Genomic DNA, 20289 nt, shown 5'->3' on the forward strand with positions numbered 1-20289 from the left:
CCACTTAACTTTTCCTATTGAATCATGTGTGCAGAGAATAGGAGTCGGTCCTTCACTGGACGTATGTAGGCCCACTATTACCTCCACCTTCTGGCATTTCTAATACTGACTCTAAAATTTGGTAGCACCTGCCCTAACAGCACGTACGTGTGTGTGTGTGTGTGTGTGTGTGTGTGTGTGTGTGTGTGTGTGTGTGTGTGTGTGTGTGTGTGTGTGTGTGTGTAAGAAAGAATCAGTGTAGCATTGTACTAGAGAGAGAACAATGCTGCACTGATGGGGGTGTGTGTGTATATATATATATACACACACACACACCCATCAGTGCAGCATTGTTCTCTCTCTCTCTCTAGTACAATGCTACACTGATTCTTGCTTTTTATAGATTTAATCTTATTTAGACACTCTGGTACCCTTTTCAGTTTCCCTATCCTTTACCCTAATTCCTTTTAATTCAAAATTAAACAGATGCTTATTATCCAGAAATTCAGCAAGGAATCACTTTCATGTTTGGAGTAGATGCTAGCTCTGTAATGTAAAATTCATTACTACTGCTTTTTTGTTTTGTTTTGTTTTTTTTCCCTTTGCCACAAGCCCTGACTTCTTTGGTAATGATATTTGCCTGAATCTCTCAAACATCTGTGATAAAATTCTTATCTAGTGTGTGCTGAGCTAGAGTAGCTGCTTCTGTGACTGGATCAGAAGCCAGGAAATCTGGCTTCAATTCCTGACTCTGCCACTCATGGGCCTTTAAACATGCATGGAATGGCTGCTGAAAAATGCAAGACTCTTATTAAGGAGCCAGCGGATAGAACTCCAGAATGGGACCTCGGCACTTGGCTCTGGGTTAGAGAGGGGATGGCTTTTGCTTCCCCAGCTCCCTACACTTCAACAACTATAAAACAAGAGCAATTACTCAGGCTCAGTGTGGGTGAAGTGGATTTCACCCCATGTGCAGAGGACCTATGCAAAACTGTAAAATACCTTAACCAGAAAAAAACCCCACTCCCTACTGCATTTTGTTTTTTTCCACCTAGTATTTTTAATATTCTGGACCATTCTTGCAAAATATCTGTCCCAAGCTATTTTGGCTGCAGGTAGCCTTCCTCAAACACTCTCTGGCAAGGGAAACAAAATAGATGCACTCATAAAGTTTCATTCTCTCTCTCATCCCCTCTTGCTCACCTCACTCCTACTTGGTGGCTAGGATTAGAGAATACAGGCGGCTGTCAGAGGAAGATTCTGACAATTGATCACAGGCAGGTTTGGGCCTGAATAGCTGAAGGGCTCTGGACACAATCAAGGATACTTTTATAGCAGGCACCTTGGTTGCCCCTTGAACTGTAGGGAGCCAGGCCTCTGGCAGAATTCCAGCAGGGTCTTAAAAGCACTCAAGCATTTCCAAAGGTTTAGGGTCTGAGTGACTGAAAGAATGTAAAAAGAATGAGTCCTTGTGGCACCTCAGAGACTAACAAATTTATTTGAGCACAAGCTTTCATGGGTTAAAATCCACTTCATCGGATGCATGCAGTGGAGAATACAGTAAGAAGATATATATATTTACACAGAGAACATGAAAAAATGGGTGTTGCCATACTAACTATAATGAGAGTGATCACTTAAGGTGGGTTGTTATTAGCAGGAGAAAAAAAACTTTTGTATCCTGATTATCACTACAAAAGTTTTCTTTTCCTCCTGCTGATAATAGCCCACCTTAAGTGATCACTCTCATTATAGTTAGTATGGCAACACCCATTTTTTCATGTTCTGTGTGTGTGTGTGTGTGTGTATATCTATATCTATATATAATCGTCCTACTGTATTCTCCACTGCATGCATCCGATGAAGTGGGTTTTAGCCCACAAAAGCTTGTGCTCAGATAAATTTGTTAGTCTCTGACGTGCCACAAGGACTACTCATTCCTTTTGCTGATACAGACTAACACGACTACCACTCTGAAACCTGAAGGAATGTAGCTGTCGCATTGGGGTTTGGTTATTTATTGCTCGTCTTATTTCTCTGAAGAATGTTCTTTTCCAGGGGAACATTTCCTTACACTTCATTGTATTACTTCCCTTGCTTTTGTTGCGAGCACAGTGATCGCTCTCCAGAATCACCAGTACACCCATGTACAAGACTCCAGTGATTTACCAGCCAGGTTACTAGGGGTGGGCCTCATCTGGAAGATCAGATGAAACTCCTCTGCTTTTGATGGCGCCTGATTTTGGAGCCAGGTTTAAAAGCACCTGGGGAAAGGGAACAGAGCAGAGTGACCAAGAAGTGGATGGATTTAGAATGACGTCTTGGCTACTGCCATGAGTTAGAACAGCACCAGGACCATCATTAACTACAGAGAACTCCTGGGCTGAGTACTGCACTCAGTCCCACCCCTGCTGAACGCCAAGCAGCCATGAGGGCAGAAGTTGTCTCAGTAGCTGTTCACTTCTGGATGAAATCTGCCCTAAACCATGGTGGTGAGACCCAGATCGGTTTTGAACTGGGCACAGGAACTGCAGCACAACTCAGGACCTCAGCACCTGTGGCAACCAGGGATGGCCAGGCCCCCCTAGTGTATGGGATGAGGCTGGGAACACAGTTTGCAGCTGGCCCTTATCTTTAAAATGGGCTTAATTGAAACCAGGGAGCTGGAAAGCAGTGCCTGACCTGTGGGGCGTTCCAGAGCCTGATCTGACTTCTGCCATTTGGCCCTGTCCAGCTGTGGCTAACCAGATCCTGTGATGCCTTATTGCCCATCCCCTGTGTCCTGTACCTACAGACAAAACATGCCTTCTGCTTCTCTATGCAGCCTGCCTCAACAACTGCATGGGCCAGCACTGACTATCTTGGCTTCATATAACCATCCAGACCAGCCATAGATCCTCCAACAGTGAGTACCAGTGAGAACTCTCACAGCTCCAGCAGGTTCTCCTCTAGAACCAGCTGTTCTTTAATAGATTCCATTTCTGTTGAAGGTGTTTGAGAAAGGCTAACATGCCCCACCGCTAATTCTTCACTGGGGCAGGGCTAGCCTGGGGCTGCGAGACAGCTCAGGGATTTTCTGCCACAAAGTTGACTTTGGTGTGAGATGTTAGGATCAGGATCTGTGTCACTGACTGCCAGGGATACTGGAACTATTGGTACAGTGGGGATGCTGAGAGTCGTTGAACCAAACTGTAAAACCCTATCTACTGGAAACCACTTCAAGCCAGGGGGTGCAGTAGCACCCCCAGCTCCAGCACCTATGGATTCTCCATGTTTGGACCAACCTCCAAACCCCATGGAGGTCAGTGGCTCCACATGCTGGATCGGGGCCTTAGCTGAGACATTCCTGGCAGGATTGAGGGGAAGCCACTTAAAGGGTTTCCAATATAGCCCCAACTCAACAGCAAGTTGCAATGGACTTACCCCCTTCCATCCTGGAACACAGAAACCCCCCTTCCCCGAGTGAGGATCGATGCATCCCCCCCACCCAACAAAGGGCTCCGGGAGAGGCTGGGGAAGGGGACGGGGAGCGGTGACAATGGGGAATAAAGGAGGACCCCCCCGGAAGTGGCAGCTGAGTGTCTGGCTATTGCACCTTCCACAGAAACTAACACAAACTCCCAAGCTGAGGCTCGCTGGGTTTTGTGTCTGTTCTGGCGGGGGTCCCCCGTTGCAGTTTCTGGGGTTTAAGGCTTTGGAACGGGGGGTCGCTGCTCCCCCAAACAAAGGACCCGGGCCAAGGCTCGGAGAGAAACGGATCCGCGCCCCCAGCCGGCCTCTGCGAAGGGCTCGGACATCGCTCCCACCCCCGGGGGCAGGAGCGGGGCCGGAGCAAGCACACGTTACCTCTGCCGCTGCCCCATCTCTTCCTCCGGCTCCGGGGCTCGGCGGAGCAGGACGGCGCGCTCCCCTCTCGCTGCCATTCATGCCGGCCTCGGCTACCTGCGGCTGGCCCCTCACCTGCCGGCCACGCCCACGCGCCCCAAGACACGCCCACTTCTAGCCCTCACCTGCCTGTGAACTGGTGCCTCGCCTTCCTTTTCCTGGGGGTGGAGGGAGTGTTCTGCGGCGCCTCCACCTGCAATAGAGCCCATGGCAAATGGGAGAGCCTGCTCCTGAAGGGGTATGGGGGGCTCCCCGGGGCAGGGAGGGCTGCAGAGAGGACGGTCATGTGACCAGGGAGTTTAGAGGGAGAGGTAAGTAGCTCTCCTTAGGCAGAGGGGGGGGGGGAATGAAAAGGTAGCAAAGTGGGTGCAGAAAAGGCTGAGCGTGTTTTGCACACTCATCCACACACAAGCTGGCCTAACCACTTCAGTGCAGAGCAGAGCAAAGGAATTGTAGCCATTCAGTCAACTTTCTCTGCTTGTGATCTGGTGGAAACAGCTGACTTTGTAGGCAGGGATGCAATGTTACAAACAAGTGGGATTCACAATTCAAGGAAGGTGTGGCTTGTAGATTGCTCACAGATTGCCAGCCAGGACTGTTCTTCTGGGACTTTCTAGTCCATGCTGTGTGATTGGTCACCTCACTGGCAAAGCATTGTTTGAATGACCTTGAACAACATTGATACAGTTTTGAGAAGAGCTTGTATGAATCCTTCTGGGAATTAAATTGGATTGGAGTATCACCTGCTCATTCAGTGTGTGTTGCCTCTCTTTAATAGCTGGTTCTTAAAGATAATGGCCTGTTGCCACCCGCTAATTCCTTAAGGTAAAGTCTGTGAAATGACACTTGGGTTGTACAAAGCTATCCTCTTCCATCAGTGGGGCTGGAAGCCTCTTTTGGACAATTTGATTGTGTGAGTAAAGGGCCTGGCCAGATGTTGGGTGGTGCGCTTTCAGCTGAGTGGCACTGACTATAAATACTTCACAGAACAGGCTTTCTACCTATCTGAGTCATCTCCCTGCTTCCAAGAACAAAGTGGGCAGTTGGAGGGGAGTGGAACGTATCCAACTGGCTGAGGAGAAACTCATTGTCCTGGAAAAGCAGCAAAGAATCCCGTGGCATCTTATAGACTAACAGACATTTTGGAGCATGAGCTTTCCTGGGTGAATACTCACTTCATCAGATGCATGACATGCATCTGACGAAGTGGGTATTCACCCACGAAAGCTCATGCTCCAAAACGTCTGTTAGTCTATAAGATGCCACGGGATTCTTTGCTGCTTTTACAGATCCAGACTAACACGGCTACCCCTCTGATCATTGTCCTGGGTAGGTTCTTGGGTCACCCAGCAGAGTCACTTCACTTTCTCCTAGCTCCTGATCTGTCCTGTTTTCCCCACTCTTATTCCCTGTAGTGTAGACCAGGACCTGGTTAATCCACCTCTCTGAGAGGCAGGTCAACAGAATAATTCTTCCATTGATGGAGCTGCATCTACAGTGGGGGTGAGGCCAACCTAACTATGTTGCACAATGCACAGAATCTGTCACTGCCCTGAGCAATGTAGCTAGATCGATCTAATTTGTAGGTGAAGGCCAGGCTTAACTCTCTGACCTTCAGCAAGTCATTGAACTCCTGCCTTGATTTCCCCATCTGTGAATGGGGAGTAATACTTCAAAAGGCTGTTGGGAGGAATAATTAACATTTGTAAAATGCTGAGAGTAGTAAGGAGAAAAGGTGCCAAGTGAATTAAATTAAAAGACATTTTAGCCATTCTCAAGGCACATCATTGGGTCCAGAAAACAAAGCAACACAGAAAAGGAACTGTGATTTTAATCAGCAACTGATCACTTGAGCACTCACAGCTAAAGTGCTGTAGTTTTAAGGTTGGGAACTGCCCTAACTACACATCATTTGAAAGGTGGAATCTAATTTTGGTGGGGTTTGGATATAACATTCACCTAATGTTCTTCCCACTCCTGTCTCTAGGGATTTCCTAATGATATCATTGTTCACCACCCTCACTTCAAAGTATCCTTACTGCCTCTCCTTCTCCAGACTGCTTATTGTTGTGTTACCGTAGTACCTGAGAACCCCAGGTATGGGCCAGGACCCCATTGTGCCAGGCATTGTACCAAAGCAGAACAAAAAGATGGTCCCAGTCCATGCTCCAAAGAGGTGGCTTGGGAACAACATCCCTGATTTAAAGAGTCAATAGGACTTTATGGAACTTCTCAACAAGCATTAAGCCAAATCTGCATCTGTTGTAAATGGGCATACCTTCAATTGACTTCAGTGCAGCTCACCCTTTATACACATCCCTTTTAGGGACAACTATATTTCTCTGTATTTATTTCTCACTTACCATCTGTTAAGATTTGCATGCAAAAGAGACAGTAATTCCACATTGCTCTGCCTATTGCATAGACACTCCTACTAGTGCAAAGTGGGTGTAAAAGTGTTACCATTCTGATTGGTTGTTCTGGTGTCAGTGGCTGCACAAAGGTCAAGGCAGTGGTGAATTGAGCCCAGCACTTTGGATCAATAAAAGTTTCCCTGCTTCAGATGCATATGTCCCAGCTGAAGTTACCACAATCTATTTACTACAGTTAATACTATAGTTAATTGCTATGGTGATTATGATGTCACAAGTGTAGGATCATGATATTATAGGGAGAATAAACAGCTGCAGCATATGAAACTCTCAAAAGAAAGGATCCTGTTTTCATGCAAAGGTTGAACAAAAATTAAAAAGAGAAGAAAAACGAGACTGAGTCAGCAGGATTGTTTCTGTTTCTTACCACTTTTTTCCGTCAGGAGTCCACAAGTCTTTAAAGAGGAACTTTCACATTTTACTATATAAAATACAGCTATCTATGTTAACATGTCTCAAGGCTTTCAACGTTCTGTCCACTTCTGTACCTATGCATTGGGCACCCAACACTTGAGGCACCTAAAATTAGAACCTGCTTTTGAAAATTTGATCTCTAATCTCTCCATGGCTCCATTTCCACATCTGTAAAATGGCCACAGCCTTTAGCTGCCTGGTTGTTGGGTCTCTGATTTATCACACTGGTTGGGTTGCCCACCATCCCTTATTACAAGGGACATCTCTTATTTTTTTTTTTCATCTCTGTACAACAAGATTGGGAGTTGCTGAGGGCTTCAAAAAGCAGCAAGAAATATCTCTGGCTAATGTAGGTGAGTGCTGCTTATTATTCTTAATAATGATTTTGAAATACAATGTTGGCAGCCCTACACCTCAGTAGAGAGCTTTGAAATTCTCGAGCAGGACACAACAACAGGTTTTCATGGAAAACAGTTCTATGGCGACACCTGCTGACACAAGCACTGCAGAGAGTACAATGATCTATTCGTGGTTTTGGCCGTGTTCTGTTACATTTTAAAAAGATTGTGTTTAGAATTATTTCTGTCTCTTCACATCATGGAAGAGAGGGATTGCATGTGCTGTCGTGGTGCCTAGCAGGCTGCTTGTGGACCGACTGTTTATTGCAGCACACCTGTCTGAACAGAACCTGGATGGATCCATTGATGTGCTCAGCTCAGGGTGACATTCAGATGAGCAATTGTTACAAAAATTTCAAGCAGCTTAGAACAGCCCTTTTAGGGCGGAATTTACTGAAGAGCAGAGTTCTAAAAAAGGAACAGAGATAGATAACTGCAGGACCCCCTCCATCCTCTTGGGACCAGGCAGGGTGGGGCTGCTGCAGCTGGGCTAGATCACAGGCCCGTGGGACAACATTTACCATCCCAGACATGCATTTCCATCCTGGCGGGCTCATTTATTAACATGGGCTCATCATCACTGTTTGACAACGAGATAGTTCATCCTATTCCTGACCTTGCATTAATAGAACAGGTTGACCTCACTCATGATGAATAAGGTTCAGCCTAGAAAGACGCTCTTCCCTTACATCCAGAAAGGCTAGGTAGACCTGGAAAATGAGATCCTTCAGGGTAGTAGAACATAGTTGGCATATCTGGAAAACAAGAACGTCTGGACATACCTAGGCAGGGCTGGGAAAGGCCCTGGATGATGCACCTGGAAAGAGAGAATGTGAGCATTGGATAAAGGTACTTGTTAGCTTTGAGGAGGCTTTGAAACTGTAACTGTGTGCTTAGGAGTGTATGACCATTCTCCTTGCACCTTGTCTGGGAATAAAGAGGGTTACAGTCTTTGGGATTTAATCTCAAGTGTGAATGATAGACCAGGAGCAGTCCTGTCCATTCAGAGGCCCTCCTCGTACTGGAACTCCATGTTGTTCAGTGGAATGCACCCATCCTCAAGGCAGGAAATATCTTACAGGGAAAGGGAGCTCTTATGTGGCCAGAAATGTACCACTGCTGACTTCCAGTGTGGCCTGATGTAGCCAGGCACTTTCTTGTGGCGTGTCAGTCAAATGAATCACGTTTGAAAACTGTTGCTGTGCCTTCCAGCATTCACCAAAGGGTTAAGCCCCTCCTCCCAAGCATTACAAACCATACCAAGAAAAAGAGTGTGGAAGGAGAAGTGTGACCAGTAGTTTGTGGGGGAGGGGAGGGAGAAATTTGCATTGAACGGCGCAGGAGGTGTGTGGGGAGAAGTGCAACATCCATGCATAGGTAGCGGTGATGAACCAAGTCAAATAAAGCTGTGATTAACTTGGACTGAAGAGGGGTGACATGCAGCCTCTTGAATGGATGTAGATTTTATTTTTGCCATGTCTCATGAGAGAGAGCCCCAATGATGAGAGCCAGCAGCCCAGTGTGGGAAACATCTGCCTGCTGGTACCTGCTCTCACTTGCCTGTATGTAGGAGCTCTCTGGAGGACCCAGTGCAGGAAAGGCTGTCTGCTGGATAGATTTTCTGCATTTCAGGACAGTAATGGTATTGCCTACATTCCTCTTTCTCGGTCGTAGGAACATAGGACTGTTGTCGATCTGATCATTCCTCCATCTCCTCCACTCATGGATACTGAGGGTAACCAGTACCAGTCACTGCAGAGGAAGCTGTAAACTTTCCATAAGGGACAGTTCTGCATTAACAAATCTAAGGACTTTTCTACACATGGAGTTGTTCCTGATTTAGCTCTGTGTGAACACTTTTATTCTGGAGCAGTGACCCTGTAACGTTGCTAGATGTGGCTTCTCAGAATTCTTGCCTTGCAGCTACAATGGCCTTGTAGTAGGGTGGCTGTCCAACTCCTGCAGAACAGGTGTTAAAAACAGCCCTGGAGACGGCTGTGGCTGTGATTAAAGGAGTGAGAGCAGCTGAGGAAGTAGCTGACCACAGGTGTGGCCAGCCCCATCAGACCACACCTGTCCCTATAAAGGGGCTGTGAGCCAGGCACTGAGGAATCTCACTCTAGCCCTGGAGAGGGAAGGACCTAGCTGCTGGGGAATAGGGTACCTGGAGCAGAGCAGTGCTGGGGAAGGGCAAGAGGACCTGGCAACTACCCAGGCTGAGGCTTTGATAAAGGCCTATGTGGGTACTGGGGCTACAGAGGTGCAGCCCAGGGTTATGCAGAGGCAGCTGGTCTGACCCCCTTGCCAATGATGAGTGGCCATTACAGACTGCAGTCTACCCTAGTGATGGGGCTAGGTGATGACTGGCAGTGGTCCCTGAGGCAAGGTGGGCTTAGAGGATTGGGGGTTCCCCTGGGAGGGGAGACCCAGAGTGTGGGGGTACTACTGGGGCAGAACCCTGAGGTAAAAGGGCGCTGGGGTCCGGGAGGGACACAGGGCCTGAGGCAGGCGAGACATTGGCCAGCAGAGGTGCTCCAGAGCTGGAGTTGAGCTAATTCCCAAGACAACCAGCAGGAGGCACCACAGCAGTGAGTTGTCCCTTCACTACAGGCCCAAATAAGAGAGACTGCAGAAAGCACAGGAGGGCGTCCCATCCTTTGCCTCTTCTTGTGTGGCTAACATCATTATCCTGTTGCTAATGGACAACCAGATTAAAAATGTGCATAATGATTCCTTCTCTCATCTTCCCAACCTGGTCAAACTGAATCTGAGAGTGGACTGTCTACACCCAGGGCAGAGCATCTCACTTGTCCTGTGTTGCATGACCATCCAGCTGGGAGCCTTCATTGGACTGCAGCGTCTGAAACAGCTGGATCTGTCCGAACACAATTTAGAATGCATTCCACTTCTACCTCCAACCCTGCAGTATCTGAACTTGTTACGCACAGTATTCTGAGGCTGGAACCCAAGGAGGTTACTAATCTGCTCAGCCTGAGCATGCTCAGCACGGATGAGCTGCTACTACAAAAATCCCTGTAGCACATCAGTGGCTGTTCCTGAAGGAGTCCTGTCCCACCTGGGATAACCTGACCCTGCTCTCTCTCAACTATAACAAACTGACCTGTATGCCACAGAACCTTCCAGCCGGCTGGAAAATCTTTCTGTCCTTTACTCACATCTCAAAAGGTGATTTTGGAAACCTCGCCAATCTCCAGACATTGGATGTGAAGGGGAACTGCAGATGTGACCACGTGCTGAACCTGTGTACAGAGTGCAATGGTTCCTTCCAAATAGACCCGATTCCTTTCTTCCCCTGAGGTCCCTGGAGGAGTTGGTGCTGTTGGACAATTCCTTGCATGAACTAGATTCTTTGTTATTTCAGTCTTTGGGGAACTTAAAGATGCTCAGCCTGACTGATAACTATCCCTATAACACCATCACAAGCAGCACCACATTCAAATGGCTCACCAGGCTCCAAAAGCTTTTGTTATCTTTTAATTACCGAAAGAAGTACACCTTTACAATACTCAACCTGACCCAATCCTCCAATACTTGGAGTCATTGCAAGAACTGGAGATCAATGGGTTTTTCTTCCAATTGCTCACTGAAGAGGACATGCAACCTTTAATGGGGCTAAAGAATTTCACTAAGTTACACCTCAGCTTGAACTTTATCAGCCATATTGAGATGTCAATTTTTAGCCACTTCCCTAGATTAAACTACATTGATCTGTCAAAGAATAGTATCACAGAACCGAACAATAGGAATGAGTTCAGGACATCTGGGGAACCACATCTCCTGGGCTTAAGCAGGCAATTGCTTGTGTCAATAGACACAGAAAGTGACTTTGAAGAGGCAGAACAAATGCAAAGTTTGCTATGAACTCCACCAGTCTGGAAAATTTTAAACCCAGTTACCAGAATTTACAGCAAGATTCTCAATTTAGAAGGAAACAATCTTGTGGCTGTGAAAGCAGTGATGTTTAAGAACTTGATTTGCATTAAGTGCCTTGACCTATCACAAAATAACATAAGTCAATCTATAAATGGCTTGCAGTTCACCCACTTGAACAACTGCCTCATGCTGGATCTTTCCTACAATAAAATCAGTTTGTACTTTTGAAACTGCCTTTACTGAGCTCCCCCTCCTGGAGGCCTTCGATCTCCGTTACAACGATTGCTACTTCTTGATGCAGGGTATTGGTCACAACCCAAATTTCATAGCCCACCTCAAATCTCTGTGGTACCTTAGTTTGGCTCATAGCTCTGTTTATTCTATTCGTAATTTGGTTATCAGCAGCACTCCTTTAAAGGCTCTGATGTTCAATGGAAACCAATAAGAGATGATGTGAGGGTATGAAGACATCTACCTTAGGTTTTTCCAGAATCTGACCAATTTAATCAAGTTAGATATCTCCAGTAATCACTTGACGGGCCTCCCTTCACAGATTCTTGAAAACCTGCCCAAGACTGTAAAGATCTTTGTGTGTTAGGAGCAATCACATCACTTTTTTTTTTTTTCAACTGGACCAACTTGCAGCTCCTGCCTAACCTGGAGGTGCTGGACTGGGAATGATCTCCCCTTCTTGTCCTGCCGCAGCATTCCCAGGAAGGCCAAGCTTAGAAAGCTGTTTCTGAGCAAAAACAAGATAGACAGTATCTGTCAAAGAAGTATTTGCAATGTGGCCATGCTCACTCATTTGGACTTAAGCTACAATTTGCTCCAAAATATTGATAAGAATCAGTTTAGAGTGTCTCCCAAACCTGATGGAAGTGGACCTCAGATTTAACCCACTGTGCTGCATGTCGATTTACTATTTGAATTCATCATCATTATGAACATCACAATACCCAGCCTGACTAATGAAGTCACCTTTGGCTCTCCATGCGAGGTAAAGGGCAAGAGCATCTTCACCCATGAACTGTTTTTCTGCTCTGAAGACTCTGTCTCACTCTGCCAGTTTGGGTTTTCTGTGCTTTTCACCTTGGCATTCTTGGCTGTGCCTACCATGGAATGCCTCTTTGGCTGGGACCTCTGGCACACCTTCTATCTGTGCTGGCACATTTCCTGGCATGCTCAGTGAAGAAAAGTAGTGCAGAAGAGGTGGAATATGATGCCTTTATGGCTTTCAACAAAGATCAGAAAGCTGTAGCCGACTGGGTCTATAACAAACTCCAAGTCAGAATGGAAGAGAGAGGCCTCGCTCTGTTCAAATTTTGTCTTGAAGAAAAAGACTGGATTCCAGGAAGATCCTTGATGGAAAACTTGTGGGATTCAGTCCACAAGAGCAAGAAAATAATTTTTGTGCTTTCCAAGTTCCAGTCCATGAGTAGCATCCTGAGAATTACCTTTCACCTGGCGCAGCAGCGGTTGTTGGAGGACAAAAAGGATGTAGTGGTGTTAATTCTGCTGGAGAAGATGCAAAAGAAATCCAAGTATCTTCAGCTTCAGAAATGTCTCTGTAGGAGGACAGTCTTGTTCTGGCATGAGAAGTCCTGTGGGCAGCAGTATTTTTGGGGCAAGTTATGAACAGTCTTGGACAAGGATAATCAGGTTGTACAGCAAAAAATTCAGCCGGAGCTTTTAAGATGGACAAATAGAATTTAATTTTTTTTGGAGTGGGGGAAAAGTCCTCTTTGCTGGATCCTATCAACAGAGTCATAAAATATATATTGTCCCACATATGACCATCAAAAGATCTTGCACAGAAAGATATTGATCATTTAGTTAAGATTTCAAACCCGATCTGAGGGAAGTTAGTATTTATTGAGGAGAACTGTCTGCCTACTGACGAGAACCAGGACTGGCACACCTGACTGCTAATATTAATGAGAGGCTGTGTCTCCGCATACACTATTGTGCTGGGAAGAGTGCAAAAATGCCAGACTGCCATCAAAACAATAAACACACCAACTCTACTGGATGATAGCCAGGGCTGGGGAAGCAGAGGTTACTATACCACAGTGAGAGTTGTATGGGCTCAAGGTTGGGGAATGCTTGAGATTTTGGACTCTAGTTGAGTGCAGGGAGGCTGCAGTATTACTGTGCTCCAGTACGGGGATGGGTCAATGGCACTTGGCTCTGTGAATGATTCTGAGCTGCAATAGTGGGAAGCAGCAGAGAGATACTTGACTTTGGTATAGGAGAATGATTCATTAATGATGTTTGGCTAAGGTGAGTAGGGGAAGCGGAAATGCTACATGTCTGCAGGTGTTGAGGGTAAAAGAACAGTGGCTGGTACCATATTACATATCCCCATTGGTAGAACAAGGGCCTCCATTGTCCCATGGAGTCCTACCTGGGTGGTACCAATTTTCACGGGGGGAAAAGACTAGAGAGTGAGGGTGGAAATCCTTTTGATTCCATGCTTTGAGGCTTCAGTAGGGTTCAGACACAAAGAATACGAGGCATCTGATGTGTACGTGGTGCTGTAAAGCTTGGGGCACCTGAATCTCTGCTGGATGAAAAGACCGTTAAATACAAAGTACTCTTTTGCTACTCCTAATGCTAAAAGCCCGACATAATGAAGTGCATAGAGGTAAGACTGCTGCTTCATTCATAACTCTAATTTCTGTGCCTTGGTGTCTTAGAGGATCTCAGATCAGTACAGGAAACCACTTTTCCATACCAAGTTTACTGGATTATGTGCTGAGCCAAGGAAGAAACTCTGTCCTTCACTCTACATTTCCTGACTTAGGTTGGTTCATTTTAACCCTTCCATATCATCCTTACCGATTTGTACAGTATAGCGGGATGAATGGCTCTCACCTGTCTCTGACATACCTCATATCAACGCCACAACTTCCTTTCAAGTCAAACAGTGCGCGACGATGCCTGTGCATTTTAGTTGCCTTTGTAGATACATATTTTAAAGCATGAAAAAGATCAGTTAAAAAAAGACCCAAGCTCAAGCTGCTGTGGTGCTGATCTCCTCTTGGGGGTTTTGTGCATTGAGAAATATTATGTAGTGAGCATTAAGAAGAATGCTTAAAACTCAGGGGAAAAAATGGAAATATTTCTTCCCCGTCCAGCTTTATTCTAACTGTGCTAAACTCGAGCATGTTGCTGACTCGCTGATTGTTGCTTTGGAGCCTTTACCAGTTCAGGATTGTAATGTGCTTTCAGACAACTGAAGACTCCTGCAAGTTGATATTTTTAGTATCCCCATGAATAACTTCCAGTGGAAGTGCGTGTGCATGTGTGTAGAGGGGATGTGTGTGGAGTGAAGCCATTGCAATGGTTGAGGGGACTCAGGCTCAGCCTTCTAGACATCCCCGGTGTCTGCTGCATTCCAGAGAGGAGATAATGGGTCTTCAGAAGCAACTGTATGAGTCAGGGGATAAGCCACGCCTCACCAAGGGTGGTTTAGCAATACCCCCAGATGATGCTAGCACTTGAAAGGCTGCTTTACTGTATATAAAGCAAGTCTGATGCTGCCAGCTTTTTTCTGCCACCAAAGGGCTAGCAATTAACTTTGTTTGAAATGAAAGCAGAGTCTCACATAATTGCATGACTCCATGAGCTGGGGCCTTGACGAAAAAACAAAGCAAACCCCCAAGACCATGAGATTCCCAATAACATCACAAGTGCTGCCAGCCATGTAATCCAGCCCACCCCATCTCTCTCCCTGTCCCGGGACGGAGTTTCTCTCATCTCTCCTCCCCGGGGGAGTTGTGCCCTTTGAATCTCCTTTCTCACTGCTTGGGGAAAAGCTTTCTGGTGCTTCCCCCATCCTCCTTCATAATAGCACCCCCCCCAGCCTTCCAGTCACTCTAATGCCCCCCTCACAGCCCATCCCCCTCCAGCTACACCATAATCTCCACAATCTTTCCCCCTCACAGGTCTTCAGCCCCTGCCCATGCCCCACTGACCTTCACCTTCCCTCCAGACACCTCCACCCACCCTCCACCACCCTTCACCCTCTTTTTCCCTCTCCCCCTCACAGACACCCCAGCAGCTCACAACCCTTCCACCCCTTTGAGCCTTGGGTTGTGGGGGCCTCTTCCTGACCCTGCAAGCTTGAGTTTCAGGGGCGAACAATTCCTTTGAGGAGGACTAGAGTCTCTGTGGATCCCTAATCTCACTGAGGTGCGAGCTGGGTGCTTTGTTGGCAATTTCACTGAGAGGAATCTGTGCTCTAGTGAGAATTGGCCGTGGCAGTGGTTGTGACACAGCCCTGTCCTTTTAGGGGGTGCACAGGTCGGGATAGGTGCACAGGGACTGCAAAGCCCTGCACTGAGTGAGCAGCCCCTCGGGACGGATTCCTTTGTGTATCCCTAATGGTATGAGGAGAGCAAACTTCCTCCTCACTTGCCAGTGTGCCCCATTGACTACAGCCCAGCACCACAGGGATCAGCTAAGGGCCTGCCCGCCCCTCCTACTCCATGGGAGAGCGCTGTCCTTTTGCTTCAGGGGGAGATATACCTACCAATATAAGGAGGTCTTACCCCACTATAGCTTATTCCTCTTCCATAGGTCAATAAACAGGGCCTTAGAGTAATAACAGCAGAAAAGAACATAAGTAAAGCCCCTGAGACAGGGCCCAGATTTGTAACATTAGCTGTCTTTATCTCACTCTGTGGGGAATGTGCTGCCTGCCGGTCTGCCTCCCAAAGCATCCTGGGATGGCTGCTCTTCCCCAGGAGGTGGGCAAGTCAGAGAGGGGATCCACCCGGGCAGGCCAGTCAAGAGAAATTTGGGGCCCCAGTACAACATGTTTGTTTGGGCCCCCACTCCCATTTCACTTTATTTACATAGACTTTGTGGACCCACCCAGAGCTCTGGACCCTGGTACAATTGTCTCCTTTCCCCTCCCTCTCTTCAGCTCTGCCCTGGCTGGAATTTGGGGGAGAGATGGAGCGTCTCCTGTCATCATCAGACAGTCACTAGCCCCAGCCAAAATCATGTCATCTGTGAAGAAATAGCAAAATGAACCTGGTGTGTTCCCAGAGCAAGGAACCTGCTCTCTGAATGGCCCAGTGAAATACAGACACAGCTGTGAGAACCCTGTGTCCTGGCCCTTTAAATCTGCAGCAGGAGACCAGGCAAGAGAGGGGCTGGGAAAAGTTCTAGGCTGAAGTTTTGCACTGAAGGAGAGCCAGACAAGGTAGCTTTAGGGATCAGGGTGTTTCCCTTATTGTAACAAAGTTCCTTGTTCAGTACTAGAAGAAAGCCATGCCCTTTGTGATTGCTTTCCATTGTCACATGCCTAGACCCCTCAGCTGTCCCTGTTACTGGGCCTGTGCTGGTTTGGAGAGACTGTTCTCCCTGGAGGGGCTGGGAGACCAAGGAAGGAGAAGCACGGATGGGCCAGCAGCAGCACTGATACTATCTGCAACCAGGTAGGGGAACAACATGTTTTGAGGGAGATGGGGACTAGTTTGGAGGAGAGGGCAGCATGAGTTTGAGAGAAGGGGGACATTGAAATAGTGAGTGGGCTGCATAGATAAAAACTGGTTCAACTCCCTTGCACACGCTGGTACCCTGTCCAGTGGTCCTGGCTTTTCACCTGAGAATCTGGTCCCAACAGCTATAAGGGACGTTATAAACATTCAAGAGACACTTTTATTTATATAAAAATAGTGCAGCTGGAAATCAAGAGAGGAAAATAGCCACCAGGTGGCTCCCTCACCTAGGAATAGGAAGGGACAGCACCAAAAAGAGAACCATTCTGTTTGCCTAGCGAGTCCTTAAACTGATTTACATTCAGATTAAGCACTTGCAGTGACTCTGCAGTTTTAGAAATAAGCAGCATTCCTTTACTGCAGGTGTGGCGCTCTAGCGGGCTGCCCTCTTATGAACTGCATCTTGCTATGTTTAATCTGTGTGCTTTAAAATGCCAAAGAGAAGAAGTGATCCCAAAGGGGTCAGACATCGAGTGATAGATCCTCAAAGGTAACCCATGCAACACTTTCAAACAACGAACCTGGGCACTTAAATTCATGACTTTGCTCAACACTAGGATTTATGACTTATTACGACAACCTGGAATGCGGTAACCTGCTTTTTGTCCGATGACTGACTGCAGAGGTGCTAACAGGTCACTTCATCTTGAATGGTCCTTTAGAATATATGCTAACTCAGTGATAGATTGAGGTTTGTGAGCTGCAAGTGACTCTTTAATGTGTCCTGCAGCTGTTTGCAGCATTTAAAATACTGTGATTTTAATTATTAACCAGTCAGGAGGCTTTTACTATGTTATAAACCAATTGTAGTTGATTAAATAATAATACTTGGTCAGTCTTTTTGCTGTGAGAATAATATATATATACATTAAATATTTCCCATCATACTGTTTAAATATGAATATTTAGTACTATAGTAAATGAAACACTGAATTCACACTACTGGGGCTCTTTTGGGCAATACTGATTGCTCATTTGGTTCCTGAACCACTGAGGTCTGAATATCACTGTGCTGACTACTTATTTTCACATAGCAAGGTGCAATTCGTAAGAGGGAAGACAGCTATAGCAGCACACCCTGAAATAAAGGATTCTTGAATCTAGCGTTGTCATTCTCAGTACTTTTCCCAGCCCTGAAGAAGAGCTCTGTGCAGCTCAAAAGCTTCTCTCACTCACCAACAGACATTGGTCCAATAAAAGACATTACCTCACCCACCTTGTCTCTCACAGAAAATGACACTGCTACCCATTGATCTTATCTGTATGTCTGTTGTGCCCATCACCGGAGCGTTTAGGCCACAATGCAACATGCAGTCACTTTTAACAGTCCAAGGCTGCAGACCCAAATGATGACCAAGGCTATTGTGAATTTGTTTTTAAAGATGACTCTTTCTATTGAGCTACCCAAGACAACTTGATGAACCTGAAAAGTTTCTTAATGAAAAACACCAATTTCCTACTTGCTGTGGTAAATCAAAAAAGCTGCAGGGTATTTGAGTTAATGATCTTTGGGATGGCAATGTGCAGGAGCGAGTTCTTCCCAAAGAGTTTTCTTTTTTTTTAATCTGAAAGTTACAGTAGCCTGAAAACAGCAGCAATGGAAATGACACTGCTGCTAATAGGAGGCTTTGTTTTAAAACGTGTGTGACAGTGTTACCTAGAGGCCATAACCACTATCAGGGCCCCATTGTGCTGGGTGCTGTGCAGACACTGCCCTAAAGAGCTTATCATTGTAATAGATGAGACAGACAAAGGAAGGGTTGGTGTCCTCATTATACAGATGGGAAACAGAGGCATGGAAGGATTAACTGACTTGTCTGAGGTCACATGAGATATCTGTGTCAGAACCTGGGGTTGAACCCACTCTATTAGCCACAAGCCCGTCCTTCCTTTCGTGTAGTAAAATGTTGTTTTCTCTAAACATGAGGTCAAGTCCTATTTGCAATTTAATTTTAAAAGTCTTGTTGCCGTTTCATCATCTAAAAAGCATGATTACGGCTCCCACTCCACACTGGGATCAAATACAGGTTTGGGCTTTTTGTAATCCTGGTGGTTATATAGGAGTTTTTGGCAGGGTCGCCCAGAGGATTCAGGGGGCCTGGGGCAAAGCAGGGGAGCTGCGGTGCTTGTACTCACCAGGCAGTTGTCTGGGTCTTTGGCGGCATTTTGGCAGAGGGGGGCCTTTCAGTCACTCCGCATCTTCGGCAGCACTGAAGGGCCCCCCGCCGCCGCCGAAGACCTGGACCACCACCGGGCCAGGGCTTGTGGGGCCCCTCCAGGGCCTGGGGCAAATTGCCCCACTTACCCCCCCCCCCCGGGTGGCCCTCCTTTTTGGAAATGTTCGTTCTCATACTGTGTGCTTTCACCCCAGGGTAGATCAGGACTGACTCCCCTGCAAGCCATGTTTTATACACCCTCTGGCTCAGTGGGAGACCAGAATCAGCCCCTCTATATTGTAGACTAGATTTAACCTCATAATGCTTAGTCCACAGCTGGCAAAGCACTTTGCAAATAACAGGCAGTCACTGCCCCAAGGAGCTGGTGCTCGGTATCACTACGTTGCTTTAAATGACTTACCCAAGGCCATGCTGAGTCATTGATGGAACTGGGGATCTAACCCATTTCTCCTGCCTCTCATGCGTGCTCTCTCCATTGGACTACACTACCTGCCTTGGGGGGAGCCACATACTCTGCCCACCCTCCTCTCAAAAAGTCTGTACAACACCATGTAGGCCAAATCCTTTTACATGCATGCAGCCCCATTGATTTCACTAGGGTTCCAGTGTGTAACTAGGGGCAGAATACAACCTGTTGAGTTCAGAGGGAGTTCTGTGGGCCCTGTCCAGGACAGAATACAGCCCTGCCCTCTATGGCTGCAATAAATATGTATGCGGCCAAATCATGCTTGCCTGACTTACATAAAGCTCCCCAAGTCGTCAGAAGGAGTGTAGGGAGCTCAAGGAATGCAGGCTCAGCACAAGAGGTTTGCAGCACTATATCACACATGCCTCAAGTGAAGGGTGAGGCACGAGGCCCAGTTTTTTTTTCTGCCTCCTGAGAAGGTAGGCACTCCTGCTATGCTTGGGTAAGGGGAGGACTCTGGAAGGAGGCCCAGAACAACTGGACATTCCCAGAAACCTTAGTCCAGCTGCCATTGCAGTCTCCTCTCTCCTTCTGCAAAGTATTAACCAGATGCAGAGGAGGAGCTGAGAGCTGCAACATTACTTGAAGACAGTGCCAGACACAATGGAATTGTTGAAGTCCATCTCTTGCTGGTTATCATAAGACCTGGGCTCACATGGTCAATATGTAACCAGGGGATTGCTTCCTTCCCTCTATTGTGTTATTTTAACCCATCTTAATATTGCTGGCTTCTCTGGGCTCTGTAGTTAAATAACTGGTGGAAAGGTCAGAGAACATTTATCAGATTGCACATAAAAACCTTGCAGCCCCCAACCCTTACATGGAGAACTGGCCCTTGGATTGTTGTTTTGAAATACTGATGACTTTGCACAGCACAAACAGGTGGACTCCACTTCAGTAATGAAGGTGCTGGTGGTGGGCTGAACATGTGGGGGTGGGTGGAAGGGGACATGCACACAAAATTACTCCAAAGACTCTTCAGTCTCCGAAAGTTCATCGTATATAGAGGGGTGTGATCATGGGGATGGGACATTGGTCTACAGGCTCATTCTGAGTTGTGAAGGCTGGCTCCGGATGGAGAAGACTGAATCTGGCCCGCTGTCTCATGTTGTGGAAAACACATTGTCCTGTAGT

At 46.8% G+C, this 20289-nt stretch overlaps 1 protein-coding gene across 2 annotated transcripts in view; it reads right to left on the reverse strand.

Moving 5' to 3' along the window:
- Window positions 1-3904, reverse strand: part of LOC115654432 (hyaluronidase-4-like) — a 31499-nt gene extending 27595 nt beyond the window's left edge. For both annotated transcript variants that reach the window (XM_030568688.1, XM_030568687.1), the window contains exon 1: window positions 3826-3904. In XM_030568688.1, the coding sequence (XP_030424548.1) occupies window positions 3826-3902 (77 nt within the window). In that variant the 5' untranslated portion in view covers window positions 3903-3904. The remainder of the gene's footprint in view (window positions 1-3825) is intronic.
- Window positions 3905-20289: the final 16385 nt, after the last annotated feature.

Source organism: Gopherus evgoodei, chromosome 7 (genome assembly GCF_007399415.2).
Source record: "Gopherus evgoodei ecotype Sinaloan lineage chromosome 7, rGopEvg1_v1.p, whole genome shotgun sequence".
Taxonomy (NCBI): Eukaryota; Metazoa; Chordata; order Testudines; family Testudinidae; genus Gopherus; species Gopherus evgoodei.